Source organism: Zalophus californianus, chromosome 11 (assembly GCF_009762305.2).
Source record: "Zalophus californianus isolate mZalCal1 chromosome 11, mZalCal1.pri.v2, whole genome shotgun sequence".
Classification (NCBI taxonomy): domain Eukaryota; kingdom Metazoa; phylum Chordata; class Mammalia; order Carnivora; family Otariidae; genus Zalophus; species Zalophus californianus.
The window spans coordinates 57,669,491-57,684,063 of NC_045605.1; the positions used below are offsets into that span (position 1 = coordinate 57,669,491).

Below are 14,573 nucleotides of genomic sequence, written 5' to 3' on the forward strand. Positions count from 1 at the left end.
AAGAGCATGCAACTATTGATCTCAGGGTCATGAGTTTGAGCCCCATGTTGGGTGTAGAGATTACTAAAAAAAATAAACACTAAACTTTATTATATGAGTGTGTAACATAATATATGCATACGATTATTTTATATTGAAATTGGAAAAAACCTTAATTATAAACTCTTTGCTTTTGAAATAAATTCCTTTGATTTGGCTAAAAACTTGATACTTCTCTACCAAGTTATCAGTACCAGACGTTTTATATTTGATGGGCATTCATTTTCTTAAACCATTTAAGAATAAAATTTAGCTTTTATTCAGTTTCATAACAAAATAACTGTTCACAAACATGGCTGCCTTTATTTCCAAACAAAGGCCGTATCTTGGCACAGTAGTTTTTGAAGTTGGATTTTATTTCTTAGATATTCTTAAATTTAAGATACTTGAGCATATTTAAGCTTAAATATTGTACTACACTGCATTAACTTCCATGTTACACTTTCAGTGTAAATTGAGAAAGGCAAATTGAACAGTGTTGGTTTTTATAACATTTGAAATCAAAAAAGTCTTTGGGGATGTTCGTCTTCAGCTCTACAGTTTTAGAAATGTATTTCATACCATCACTTTGATATCTGGAAATCCTATTTCAGCATAAAAAATATCGAAAAGTAGGATAGATGGTTCTTTGCCAAATAAATTTTCCAAATATACAGTCATAAAGGAATGAATAAATTGAAGCTCATATTACATGATTCCTTGTGAATGCACTTGCAGATAAGTAATTGAATAGTTTATATAGCCTATAATGTCAATTAAAATAGTCCTGTATTTAATAGTCCTGTATTTGGGCGCCTGGGTGGCTCAGTTGGTTAAGTGACTGCCTTCAGCTCAGGTCATGATCCTGGAGTCCGGGGATCGAGTCCCGCATCGGGCTCCCTACTCGGCGGGGCGTCTGCTTCTCCCTCTGACCCTCCCCTGTCTCATGTGCTCTCTCTCTCTCATTCTCTCTCTCTTTCAAATAAATAAATAAATAAATCTTTAAAAAAAATAATAAAATAAAATAAAATAGTCCTGTATTTGATCAGTACTTGATGGTGATCTGAGGCTGGGATTTCTTCTTCGAAAACATAAACTAGGTGACTTCTTTTAACTCAAGCAAAAACATTTAACACCACACACAACTTCATTCCCCCTAGTATTCATGTAGTAATAACAGGTTGTAATACTGCTTATCCAGTTTACCAAGCAAAACGTTGACTACAGGAGTTTAATTAATTTATATGTTAATTATATATATTTGTGTTGCTTGATTTTTAGCTTTTTAGATGAAGTAAACAGGACTGAGTATGTTTATGGTTCTTTGTCTTGGCAAAATGTTGCTACTTTGAATTTAAATTTTGAAGCAAGTCTATTGTCAACAAAAAGACATCATTCCTTGTTATCAGTCTTTTTTTAAAGATTTTATTTATTTATTTGAGAGAGAGAGTGAGCGAGAGAACACACGAGCAGGGGCAGAGGGAGAGGTAGAAGCAGACTCCCCTGCTGAGCAGGGAACCCAATGCGGGGCTCGATCCCGGGACACTGGGATCATGACCCGAGCTGAAGGCAGATGCTTAACCAACTGAGCCACCCACACACCCCTGTTATTAGTCTTTAATAAACTTTTTAAGACATTTCTCAGTTTGAAAAACTAGTGATGTAATGTATGGTGATTAACATAACAATAAAAAATTTTAAAAAAATAAATTACAAAAGAAAAATCTAAAAAAAAAAAGACATTTCTCAGTTTGGTGAAATACCATTTCCTGGGACGCCTGGCATCTGCCTTCGGCTCAGGTCATGACCCCAGGGTCCTGGATCAAGTCCCACATCAGGCTCCTTGCTCAGCAGAGAGCTTGCTTCTCCCTCTGCCTGCTTTTCCCTTTGCCTGCCACTCCCCCTGCTTGTGCTTGCTCTCTCTCTGACAAATATACAAATGAAATCTTAAAAAAAAAAAAAAAGAAATCATTTCCTTGATTTGTTTGCCATGAGCATCTCCTCCAAAAGTTTTTCACTCATAAAAATTCTCACTGATACTCTATATAAACACAGGGAGTTGTTTTTATTTGTGTTCTTATCAGCTACAAAGAAAAATACCACAAATTATTTAACATTTTTATTCAGCTTACCTTATAAGTTTGTAGCCATACCACTAACATTGGGAACAACTATAATATTAATTAGACTGACATATGCAAATGTTGTTTATTATTCACAAATTCTGCTGCATTCTTTAATAAACGTTACCATCTATAAGAGACTTTGATACCTTAAAGTTTTTTTTATCTTAAATATATAATTTTATGTCACAGGAGTACCACTTATTTTATTTGCATTTAAAAAACCCTATTTAAAGTCAGTACCTTTCTGTTTACTCCATTTTTATCATGCATCTTTTCTACATAGTAATTATAATCCTATTGCACTTTGTTTCATAATGCTATCTTTGACAGTCACATTTTCCCCCCCACAACAGTCACATTTTCTTTGCCTTATTTCACCATTAGGGATATTCTCTTCCACAAAGAAATAAGCCTTCTGACATTTCTTTTGCAAATCATGGGGCTCTAGTTCTCTCTTTCTTGGACACAAGAAATATTTCACTTTCCTCTTGATTCTACTGTAAGAGAGACCACAGCCCACAGAACCCAAAGACAGGGAGTAGTATAAATTCTATACACATAAATTTGACAATTTAGATGAAATCGATCAATTCTTTGAAAACCACAAACTACCAAAAATCACTCAAGATAAAATATATAACCTGAATAGACCTGTAATTATTAAAGAAATTGCTTTTGCAGTTTAAATCCTTCCAAAAAAGAAACCTTTGAGCTAAGATAATTTCGCTGGTGAATTCTTCGAAACGTTTAAAAAAAGAAATAGCACCAATTTTCACAATCTCTTCCAGAAAATAGAAGAGGAGAAAATACTTTTCAACTTATTTTATGAGGCTTGCACCACCTTGATAGCAAGATAGAGGACAATGTAAGATCTAGACCTAAAAATAAACCTAAAAATCCTCAAAATATTAGCAAGTTGGGTCTAGTGGTATATAAAAAGAGTAACAAGACCATGTCCAAGTGGGGTCTATCCCAGGAATGCAAGGCTATCTCAGTCTTTGAATATCAACCAATGTGACAAGCCATGTTAACAATAGAATAGGGGCACCTGGGTGGCTCAGTCATTTAAGCGTCTGCCTTTGGCTCACGTCATGATCCCAGGACCCTGGGATTAAGGCCTGCATTGGGCTCCCTGCTCAACGGGGTGTCTGCTTCTCCCCCTCCTTCCTGCTTGTGCTCTCTCTCACTATCTCTGTCTCTCAAATAAATAAATAATGTATTTAAAAAAAAATAAACCACAGATTTAAAAAGAAAAACAATAGAATACTACCAAGTCAGTAAAAAGGCATAAACTGCTGATACAAGCACCACATAGATGAATCTGAGAGGCCTTATTTTGATGAAAGAAATCTCAAAAGGTTACATACTATATAGTTCCATTTATATGACATTTTCAAAAAGCCAGAACTATAATGATTGAGAATAGATCAGCTGTTGCTAGGGATTAGAAGTGAGGAGAGAGTGTGACTACAGAGGGATAGTCCCAGGGGGTTTTTTGGGGTAATGGAAATGTTCTCTATCTTGGTTATGGTGGTGGTTACATGCATCTATTCATAGGTTAAAATTTATGGAAGTGTATAAACACAAAAATGTCCATTTTATTGTAAGAAAGTAAAAATTTTAAAAGCCCCAGCCGACCAAGTGGGATGATAAACAGCAGTTGTCACTCTGCCTCATTGGGACATGGCTGGGGTCTTTTCGGATTGGAACATGTACCCTGACTAAAGCCACTAGTCTACTTTAGCTAATTTTTGCCACATTGGAATGGAGACCCAGCATCGTTGGATCTTCTGATTTTTTTAAGAGAACCAGAATTCCAAACTTTTACATAAAATCTGGTATTTTAAAGCATTGTTAAATAATTTTTAAATTTTTTAAAATGCTGTGTTGACCAGTATAAGTCTGAAGAATAGACATACTAATATGTAATCATTGATACTGATAGATGTTGTAGTAGGTAATTGTAGGCAGCTTAGTGCTAAAGAGAGCCTTGAGTCATTGAGAGAAGAATGATGCATGTCCCTAGGGTTGCTCTGTTATGGATGTGAGAATCTTACAGTAAGTTTATGGTATTTGTGGATGGCATGGGCTTCTGAAAAGATGTAAAATCTTTAGGTGATAGAATGATGGTCTGGGGAAGGCACCATAAAGAAATAAGTCAATTTCCTTTATCCTGGCTAGTAAAAGAAATAGTTTACGTTGGAGAAGACTTTGGAGAAATTGGGACATTTTAAGAAAGAGGTGTTCAGTTGAAGTGATAAGTTAGTTTGTATAAATAGAAATCCTACAGGGCTCCATGAAGGGGTTGGCAGAGGAGTGAGCACAAGGATGAACCATGATTGAGGAGGAGCATGCCTGAGGTGGACAAGAATGATGATCTGGGAGATGAATATAAGAGTATATTGAGTACACTCTGTGGAAGCAGAGGGTTTAGGAGTGGCAATCCCTTGGACTTGTAGGAATTGCGGGAACAATATTCTATTTTATACCTCTAAAGCTTGACTCATGCTCTTCCCTCTGTCTGGAATGTTTTATCTCAGTCTCTCTCAGCCTTACCTGTATCATTCATATTTAAGATTCTAAATCCAGATGTTTATGTTTCACTTTTGGAAACCATCCCTGGCACTCCTTCCTCACCTCTTCCCCAAGTTCAGACCCCTATTTCTCTTACCTCCCAATATACATCCCTATCTCAGAGCTCACCATTTTATATTAAAATTATTCTTTTTAAGTTCCTCTAAGATACTATGGTCCTCTGGATCAGGTTCCATGTTTTATTCATCTCTTTGCCTCAGGCAGGTAGCACAGAGCCTGGCACTGAGCTAGTATCAATATTTGTTATTTGAGGAGAGGAGTTAGGCTAGCACATGTTTTGATTATAAGATTGGTGTGGCAGGTACCTGGACTTTCTTCTTCCTTTAAGGGCCACTGGTAGTATAGGCCTATGAGCTGTTTTGTGATTGGTTCAGATCTGCTTAGAGAAAAAGCAAAACTCAGTAGCCAGACAGCAGGTCATTGTTAAGGCCAGAGACATATGCATTTATGCTCAGTGTCTTCTTTGTTTCTAAAATATGGAGACGGGCACCTGGGTGGCTCAGTCCTTAGGCGTCTGCCTTCAGCTCGGGTCATGATCCAGGGTCCTGGGATTGAGCCCTGCATTGGGCTCCCTGCCCCACGGGAAGCCTGCTTCTCCCTCTCCCACTCCTCCTGCTTGTGTTCCCTCTCTCGCTGTCTCTCTCGCTGTCAAATAAATAAAATAAAATCTTAATAAATAAATAAATAATTAAATAAAATATAGAGACAGTATTTTGGGAAATGATGAATGGTAAAGGAATGCCTTCTGACATTTACATTGGGCAGCCAGAACTTTATGTGATGCTATTATAGTGATCACTACACAGAGTATTTATCCTACTGCATTCCTGTCATTTGTCTTTGTAGAAAATCTTTGTGAATAGATTTAAAGGACTTTATGTTACCTGTTCAAGAACAAAATTCTCATCAAGACCCAAGGGTATTTTGTTGAGTCTGTACCTTGGCAGTTTCTCTGCACAGATTATTCCATTGACCTTTCCAGAGACATCTTAAAATATCTAACTGCAACCTTTTCTCTTTGTGTTAGGCCCTTCATCATTATTTGACTCTTGGGCTGCTGGAACAATTCCTTCTGCTTTCTGTGTCATTGTAATTGAACTTTCAACACCATTATTCTTTTCTTTTGTGGTATATTCTTCAATTTCTTTTCCTAAAGTTTTGCTTTAGACTCTATTTTTTTAGGCTTTGTTCTTCCATTAGGCTTTTCAGAGGACTGGAGAGCCATTTAATAGAGAACCTGAACTCACAGGAATGAGATGATAAAAAGAAACTTCAAGTGATTACTTTTCATATTAATGTTACTCCTTCTTTACCCTGCGTCATCTCCAGCATAGAACCAAGGTCTTATTTTTCTTAAATAATGAACAATAAGGATATAGAAGGTGTTGTTATTCTTTTATTCATCAGACATAATAATTAGGCATTATTAAGCATAATAGACTGTATACCAAGTGTAGACTATGCTAATTAGTCCATACAAAAATGAAAAAGACAAGTCCATGCCTTCAAGGAATTAAAAATTTAATCAGGGTAATGAATAAGCTAAAAGTTACAAATACCTCCTGTAAGCTTTTTTTTTTTAATCTTCAAATAGAACAATACACTTTCCTGACAGAGTTATACCATCACATGACCTTCTCTGTGTGAAGAACTTAGCACACCTTATGGCCTGTAGTAAAGAGTTCAATAAATGGGGATTATATTGATGGATAGATACAGAATAAGTAGAAACATAAAGAAGGGAATGGCCATGACATCTCTACCTGGACACAAAGAAGTTTCACAGGGGCACCTGGTGGCTCAGTCGATTAAGCGTCTGCCTTCAGCTTGGGTTATGATCCCAGGGTCCTGGGGTTGAACCCCACGTCTGGCTCCCTGCTCAGCGGGGAGTCGACTTTTCCCTCTCCCTCTGCCCCTCCCCCACCATTCGTGTGTGTGTGTGTGTCAAATAAAAATCTTTTTAAAAAAAGTTTTCACAGAGAAAGTAATAACTGGAGGAAATTGCATATACAAGGCATAAGGGAATGAAATATAAGGAACATTTAGAGAACCCTAAATAATTGGTATATCTAGGAGGGAGGGATAGAGGAGGGGAGCAAAGCGAGAGATGAGGCTTCTGCAGGAATTTGAACTTGATCCTATAAGGAATGGGGACCATTAATTTATATTAAGCAGGGAGTCTTAAAATTAGTCAATACAAAAGAAAATTTCTGATATATTACATGTATGTCTTTTTCAGGTCTCACTTGCCCTGGAGCCTCTGTCAGAAACTTATGACAGCTACAATCCTCTTCCTACTACCGATGTGAAAGAAAATGTGCTTTTATCTGAGCAGGAATTCAGAGAATATACTGAACCCAGCAGTACCCAGTTTCTGGTTCCATCAAGGCCCCATAGGATGCCTACCACCAAAATTGATGGAAAAGAGTTAGCAGCTAACAGTAGTAGATCAGCCACTCCAAGGTAATTACCACAGTCTGTCAGCTAACTCCCACCGTATTCATAATTTCTGTTCTTTATTTGTGTTTGGATGAAAGACTGAAAGTAGTCATTCATTCAGCAAATAAATACTAAGTAACCACTGGTGTAGAGAGGGATTGCTGTCATTGCTGATTAGGATTATGTGTGGGGGAGTCATTTGGTACTGGACTGCCAAGGTACCAAGTCTGTACCAAATATTGGGCATAGAAATTAATAAACAATTCGTGTCTTTGAGGATTGCTCACAATCTGGTGGAGAGGCCAATGTACAGATTAATAAGTAGAACTAAGTCATATACAGATGCCAGGATAGATACCCATGAGGGAAAAAGGGAAAAGGGAAATATTTCATGAAACAGGATGGACTAAGAGAAATAGATTTTTAATTTATTTATTTTTTTAAGATTTTATTTATTTATTTGACAGAGAGAGACACAGCAAGAGAGGGAACGCAAGCAGAGGGAGTGGGAGAGGGAGAAGCAGGCTTCCCGCTGAGCAGGGAGCCCGACGCAGGGCTTGATCCCAGGAGCCCGGGATCATGACCTGAGCCGAAGGCAGACACTTAACAACTGAGCCACCCAGGCGCCCCAGATTTTTATTTTATTTTTTTATTTTTTTAAGATTTATTTATTTGATGGAGAGAGACACAGCGAGAGAGAGAGAGAGAGAAAGAACACAAGCAGGGGGAAGTGGGAGAGGGAGAAGCAGGCTTCCTGTGGAGCCGGAAGCCTGGTGCGGGGCTCCATCCCAGGACCCTGGGATCATGATCTGAGCCGAAGGCATGCACTTAACAACTGAGCCACCCAGGTGCCCCCAGATTTTTATTTTAAATAATTACAAAGCATTTGCTTTGTGTCAGGCTCTGTACTGCGCTCGCTCTTTCTTTTTTCAAGATTGATTTATATGAGAGAGAGAGCACACACACTTGCATGTGCACAAGTGAGGGGAGGGGCAGAGGGAGAGAATCTTCAAGCAGACTCCCTGCTGAGCACAGAACCCAACATGGGGTTTGATCTCATGACCTGAGATCATGACTGAGCTGAAACCAAGCATCAGACATTTAACTGACTGAGCCACCCAGGTACCCCAACTGAGCTCTGTATTTCATAATCTCACTTGAGCCACAACCATACAACTGTAGGTAAAACATTATTATTTATCTCATTTGGGAGATGAAAAACAGATTTACAAAGTCTAAGCTACACTGCTATAAACTACTGATACACTTTCTGTCTCTGACAAAGTGAAATGTTACCATAGTGGGTAATATAATATTGCTAAAATTCTCCTTTATTTTATAACAGGGGAAAGGACCACTTGTACTTTGCAGAAAACTCAGATACAATAAAGGACTCTTTCTTTGGACTACAACACCATCTTAATTCAGGACAGAGTTTAGAGTCTATGACTCTGAAAGGCAAGGCCCCACAGAAGCAGATGTCCCTTCTTAACAGTTCTGAATTCCAGCCTCAAATTAGGACAGTGGCCAAGAGTCACAGTGACTCATGCATTCTTTCTTCAAACAACCCCCCTACCAAGGACCTTCTCTCAGGTATGTATGTATTTGTGAACGAAGACTAAGCTATATTTATTGGGATTGCTCTGCTTGTTAGCCAGTCTTCAAAGAGAACCAACACTTCTGTTTGAAACAAATAACCAAATAAAAGTGAGTGATCTCACTAAAGTTCAGAATTTCTCACTATCTAAAGGCAGCGCTATTAAACCAGTAAGACTTCTAAATAATTACTAGGTGCTTACAATTGTAGGTTTAAGGAAGGAGCCATTTAAAATGAACCTAATTATGGGGGGGAGGTGTTTATCATAGAGAAATATTATTCTTTATTTTTTCCCAAATTAAGGCAAATACAGTTTTTATCTCATCAGCAGATTTACTTGTACTACTGTGCAGAGGCTAGTACTAAATCTGCTTCACATTCTGAAAATTCTTGGCCTCAGTGGGAACATTCAGTGCACAGCAACTGCTAATCTTAAGTCTGGAAATTAAATATGACTTACAGCCAAGCAGAAATAGAAAGGAGTCAGTTTACCTGTATAAGGGCTTAAACTGAAATAAAGAAATCCAAATAGGATTATTTAGGGGTAGTATTATAAAAGCAGTCGAGATACCTTATATATAATGCTTAACCATTTATCTCTGTGACATCAGGAGCATGACAGGGATTTGTCTCCATCCTCACTAGCAAATTTCCAAAGTAGAGTATCTGCAGCATTAAGAGAAAAATCTTTAAAATAACTATATGGGTATATAATTTACGTTAGTAAGGATATTTGTTTCATGAAGAAAGACATTCCGTTCATGTTTTTTCGGCTGAAATGTCTGTGATCCCCTGTTTTTGAAAATACACTCTTATTATAATCTATTAATTTTATTTTTTTATTTTTTTAAATTTTATTCAAATTCAGTTAATTAACATATAGTGTATTATTAGTTTCAGAGATAGAGTTGAGTGATTTATCAGTTGCATACAGGATCCAGTGCTCATTACATCAAGTGCCCTTCTTAATGCCCATCACCCAATTACCCCATACCCCTGCCTACCTCCCCTCCAGCAACCCTTAGTTTCCTGTAGTTAAAAGCCTCTCATATAGTCTATTTATTTTAATATTCAGTGCAGTCCTAGGCTACATTAACAAGAACAAATTGTTCCATTATACTATACTGCCTGCACTTGTCAGCTCACACCTGAATATTTTGTGTAGGCACCAGACTTTGAGAAAGATATTTGTTCACTCATTAAGCAGTTACTTATTTAGTACCTATCAAATGTCTGGCGTTCTTCTAGGTGTCAGGGATACAGCCATTTAAATGAAAAAAAAAACCAAAAAACAAATTTCTGCATTATGGATCTTGTATTCTAGATGGGAAGACCAGATAGGATAAATAAGTAAGTATATAGTGTTAGATGGTGATAATGGCAGTGGGAAAAAAATGAAGCAGGGCACTTAAGAGGAGGGGATGTTAGTTTTACATAGGTTGGCAAAGGAAAGCCTCACTAAGAAGGTAACATGAAAGTAAAGATCTAAAGAAGATGAGTTCCTTCTAAGGAGAGTAACTAGGTTTATGAAGGGACTACCAAGAGATACTAAGCTTCACAAAAACAGCTGCCATTTATTGAGCATTCATTCTGTGCTCGCTACTATACCAAGTGCCTTATACACATTTTCTTACAAAAACCAAGTGAGGTAGGGATTGTTATCACCATTCTAAAATGAAAACACAGGCTCAGAATTAGGGAGCTCCCATCCTCTCAAAGGGAGAAGCTGCTCTTCAGCTCCAATTCATTATTGTCTTTAGACTCTAAGGTCCTCTGCTTTATCCTACTGTAAGTTCATTGTTTACCTAGGCCTGCCTTTTTTTCTTTTTTCCTTAAATCAAGACTTTGCTGGCCAACTGTTGAGGCCAAACAAAATATGACAAGTACAACCCATGGGCTGCCAATATGCAACCTCTTCCATGAGAGTTATGAGGATCAGTTGGCTTACAGATGATACAAGACAGATTATGACTCAGTCTATGTTAACAATAAGACCTGTGCAGAATGGGAAAAGACAGCTTCAAGAGGTAGTGAATTCTCTATCACTGGAAAACACGAGCTAGCTAACCATCCTGATGGGACTTTTACAGATTGTATTGCATCATCAAGTGGACAGATAAGAGCTTTTTGTTGTTGTTGTTGTTCAGATAAGAGCTTTTAAGGTCCCTTCCAACCACAAGATTCTGGAGGACTAAGATTAAGTGGTTCATTCTAGTAGGTAGGTCTAGAGCTGAGATTATGAGAGGGATCTAACAAATACATAAATATAAATATCTTCCTGGTCTTTATTGGACTGACATGACACCAGAAAAGGGGTACAGAGCTGAATTGGTCAACCAGCTAGTGTTTATGAAACACGAACTACACATCCTGCTTTTGAGAGTTGGGTTTGAAATAGATAGCAAGGAGTTGGAACAAAAACTAGAAGCTGTACATCTCCCTGTGTTTGGCAGGGGCTGTGCCCATGGCATATGGGAAATAAACAAAGGAAAGATTTGTCCTGAACTCACCTGGGTATCTTCTTTTGTGTTCAGGGAATGATTTTTTAGTTGAAGTGCAGGCAAATGCCATGACAGCTCTTAGAGTATAGGTACCAGCTTCCCCGTGAGAAGAGATCAGATGTTTTTTTGTTACCATGCCTCAGACTTTAGAAAAGCTTTTCCAAGAATGGCTTTTTCAACAACCAAACCGCTTGGAGGCCAGTGAATGGACCACCTGTGCTCAGATTTGTCCTACTTGTTTTCCTCAATGTTTATTTCCTTTTTAAAACTTGCTTTTGGAAAGTATCTTAAGTACTTATTACCATTTAGATGTAAATGACTGTTTAAGTCACTTTTGAAATATTACCATTCCCAGAGGAATTTTTATTTAACAGGGATAAAAACTTTAAGCCCAATTTAATTCAAGAAGTATCTTTTGAGTGAGTCAAAACAAAACACTGACCTATCTTTGAAGGTCAGTCATTGTTTTTTTTTTTTTTAATTTTTTATTGTTATGTTAATCACCATATATTACATCATTAGTTTTTGGTGCAGTGTTCCATGATTCATTGTTTGTTCATAACACCCAGTGCTCCATGCGAAGGTCAGTCATTGTTTTGAGTATTGGGGTTGCAGTGATAAATAAGATATAGTCTTTGACCTTAAGGAATTCAGTCTAGTAAAGGAAACTGACTCTAAAGCAGATACAGTACAGTTATGTCTGATATAAGCAGCAGTGGAAGAACATTTTATCAAATTCCCGGTATATACTAGGCACTGTATGAGATACTGAGGATACAAAAATCAACAAGAATCAATCCCTAGCCTCAGAGTTCATTGGGTGAGATAGACAATTATAGTACTGAGTGATAAATTCTTTGATGGAATTAAATACCCAGAGCTTTAAGAACACAAGGAAGTATTGTGTTTAAGGAATTGAAAATAGTTGGGTATGGTTAAATTATAAAGTACCAAGGATATTTATTATCTCTCCAAAAACATTTTGGGTATCAATAGAAAAACTGTTTTTCTACATGGCCCTGAAATCAAATGAAGTTTATTATCAACACAGCTCATTATTATCCACTTTATTCATAAAACATTTGAGTGTGCCCACCTCATCTGAAGAACTTTGAACTATATTGAGTAAAGCCAAGGGCCAACTAGAAACTAAAAGAAGGGTTTCTGGTCACATAGCAATCTTTAGCCAAATTTCCAATGCCAACAATACCATGTTTTCCTTTCCCTTTCTCATTGAGTAAACAAGATAGTCATTTTTTGGCTGAATCTCAAAGAGATTAAAAAGAAAAAAAAAACATATGGGCAGCTGGGTGGCTCAGTCAGTTAAGCATCTTCCTTCAGCTTGGGTTATGATCACCAGATCCTGGCTCCCTGCTCATCGGGGAGTCTGCTTCTCCCTCTCCCTCTGCTGCTTCCCCTGCTTGTGCTCTCTCTGTCAAATAAATCAAATCGTTTCAAAAAAATACAATGAATTCTGAATGAATATTGTGCAGCCATTATTTACATGAATAAAGTTAATGTATATTAAGTGAAAAACAATTTCAAAACAGTGGTGCCTGGGTGGCTCAGTTGGTTAAGCGACTGCCTTTGGCTCAGGTCATGATCCTGGAGTCCTGGGATCGAGTCCCACATCGGGCTCCCTGCTCGGCGGGGAGTCTGCTTCTCCCTCTGACCCTCTTCCCTCTCGTGCTCTCTATCTCTCATTCTTTCTCTCTCAAATAAATAAATAAAATCTTAAAAAAAGAAACAAAACAAAAAACAGTATACAAAATTTTGCAAAAGAGGAGATGTATATATAAAAAACTGTAACAGTATTCCTGGGTAGTAGCATTAATGAGTATATTAGTTTTCTGTTGCTGCATGACAAATTACCACAAATTTAATGAGTTAAAGCAATATCCATTTATTAGCTCACAGTTCTGTGGGTTAGAAGTCCAACAAGGTATGGTTGGATTTTTTGCTTAAGTTATCAGATATCGGTCAAGCTAAATTCTTATCTGGAAGCTCTGGGGAAAAATGCATTTCCAAGTTCATTCTTGTTGACTGAATTCAGTTCCTTGCAGTCATAGGACTGAGGTCCCATTTCCTTGCTATCAGCTCAAGCCACTCTTAGCTTCCTGGAGGCCACCTGCATCTCTTGCCATGTGGTCCCCTCAATCTGCAAGACAGCGATGATACATTAAATCTTTCTCATGCTTCAAATCTCTAATGTCATAACCTGCAAATAGCCAGAGAAAACTCTGCTTTTAAAAAGTTTGGGCAACCAAAATGATCTCCCTATCTTAAGGTTGACTGATTTGGAACTGTAAAACTACATCTGTAAATCCCTTTAAAGCAGTACCTTTAGATGAGTGTTTGAATCAGAGAGAAGATATATGTACACTGGAGTTGGGAATCCTGGGGGGAACTGTCTTAGGAAAGTTGGTTGATAGAATGGTTGATCTTTATTTTCTTTTAGTTTAGTTGTATTTTCACCGAACATATGATTATTTCGGGTCTTTTTTTTTTTTCACTTTGTAAGCTATATTTTGAACTCCTTGTACTAACAAATGTTAGATGTTTATGGATCTTCTTGGCTTCTTTTTTTTCTTGGCCTAATCACCATATCATCATCATCATCTCCTTCTTCTTCTTTCTTGAGAGAGAGTACATGTGTGCATATGTATGCAGGGGGCTGAGGGCTGGGGGAGCAAAGAGAGAATCCAAAGCAGTCTTCATGCCCAACACAGAGCCCAAGGTGGGGCTCCATCCCACAACCCTGAGATCATGATCTGAGCAGAAGCAAAGGGTTGGACATCCACCCAACCGACTGAGCCACCCAGGTGCCCCTATATCTTCTTTCTTGTTAGAAGCTATAAAACTCTAAGAGAATGGACTGACACTTGGTGTCTAGTCTCAGTTACCTCCAAAGTAACTCTGGAACCTCAAGAAAAAAAATATTTCCCACAGTTCCTTGGAATAATGCCAGTGGCCCTAAGCTTTTAAAAAGATGTCTAAGAACTAAAGTGCAGTCATATATTAGTAAGGTGATTAAAATCATAGGATGTGGGGCCCCTAGCCGGTACAGTTGGTGGAGCATGAAACTCTTGATCTCAGGGTTGTGAGTTCGAGCCCCACATTGGGTGTGGAGATTACTTAAAAAACTAAAATCTTAAAAAAAACAACAAAATTATTGGCTGTGAAATCATTCTGGTTATACAGTGTGTATAACTTGGGCAAGTTACTTATCCTCTGTGCCTCAATTTTCTTCATCTGGAAGATGAAGGAAATGGTAGCATCCATCTCAGAGAATTGTTA

The 14,573-nt window shown here is 37.7% G+C and overlaps 1 protein-coding gene across 8 annotated transcripts in view; it reads left to right on the top strand.

The window, feature by feature from the left end:
• Positions 1–14,573, top strand: part of C2CD3 (C2 domain containing 3 centriole elongation regulator) — a 139,993-nt gene that overhangs the window by 14,491 nt on the left and 110,929 nt on the right. For all 8 annotated transcript variants that reach the window (XM_027578311.2, XM_027578313.2, XM_027578314.2 and 5 more), the window contains 2 exons: positions 6,979–7,202; positions 8,524–8,771. In XM_027578311.2, coding sequence (XP_027434112.2) covers positions 6,979–7,202; positions 8,524–8,771 — 472 coding nt within the window. The remainder of the gene's footprint in view (positions 1–6,978; positions 7,203–8,523; positions 8,772–14,573) is intronic.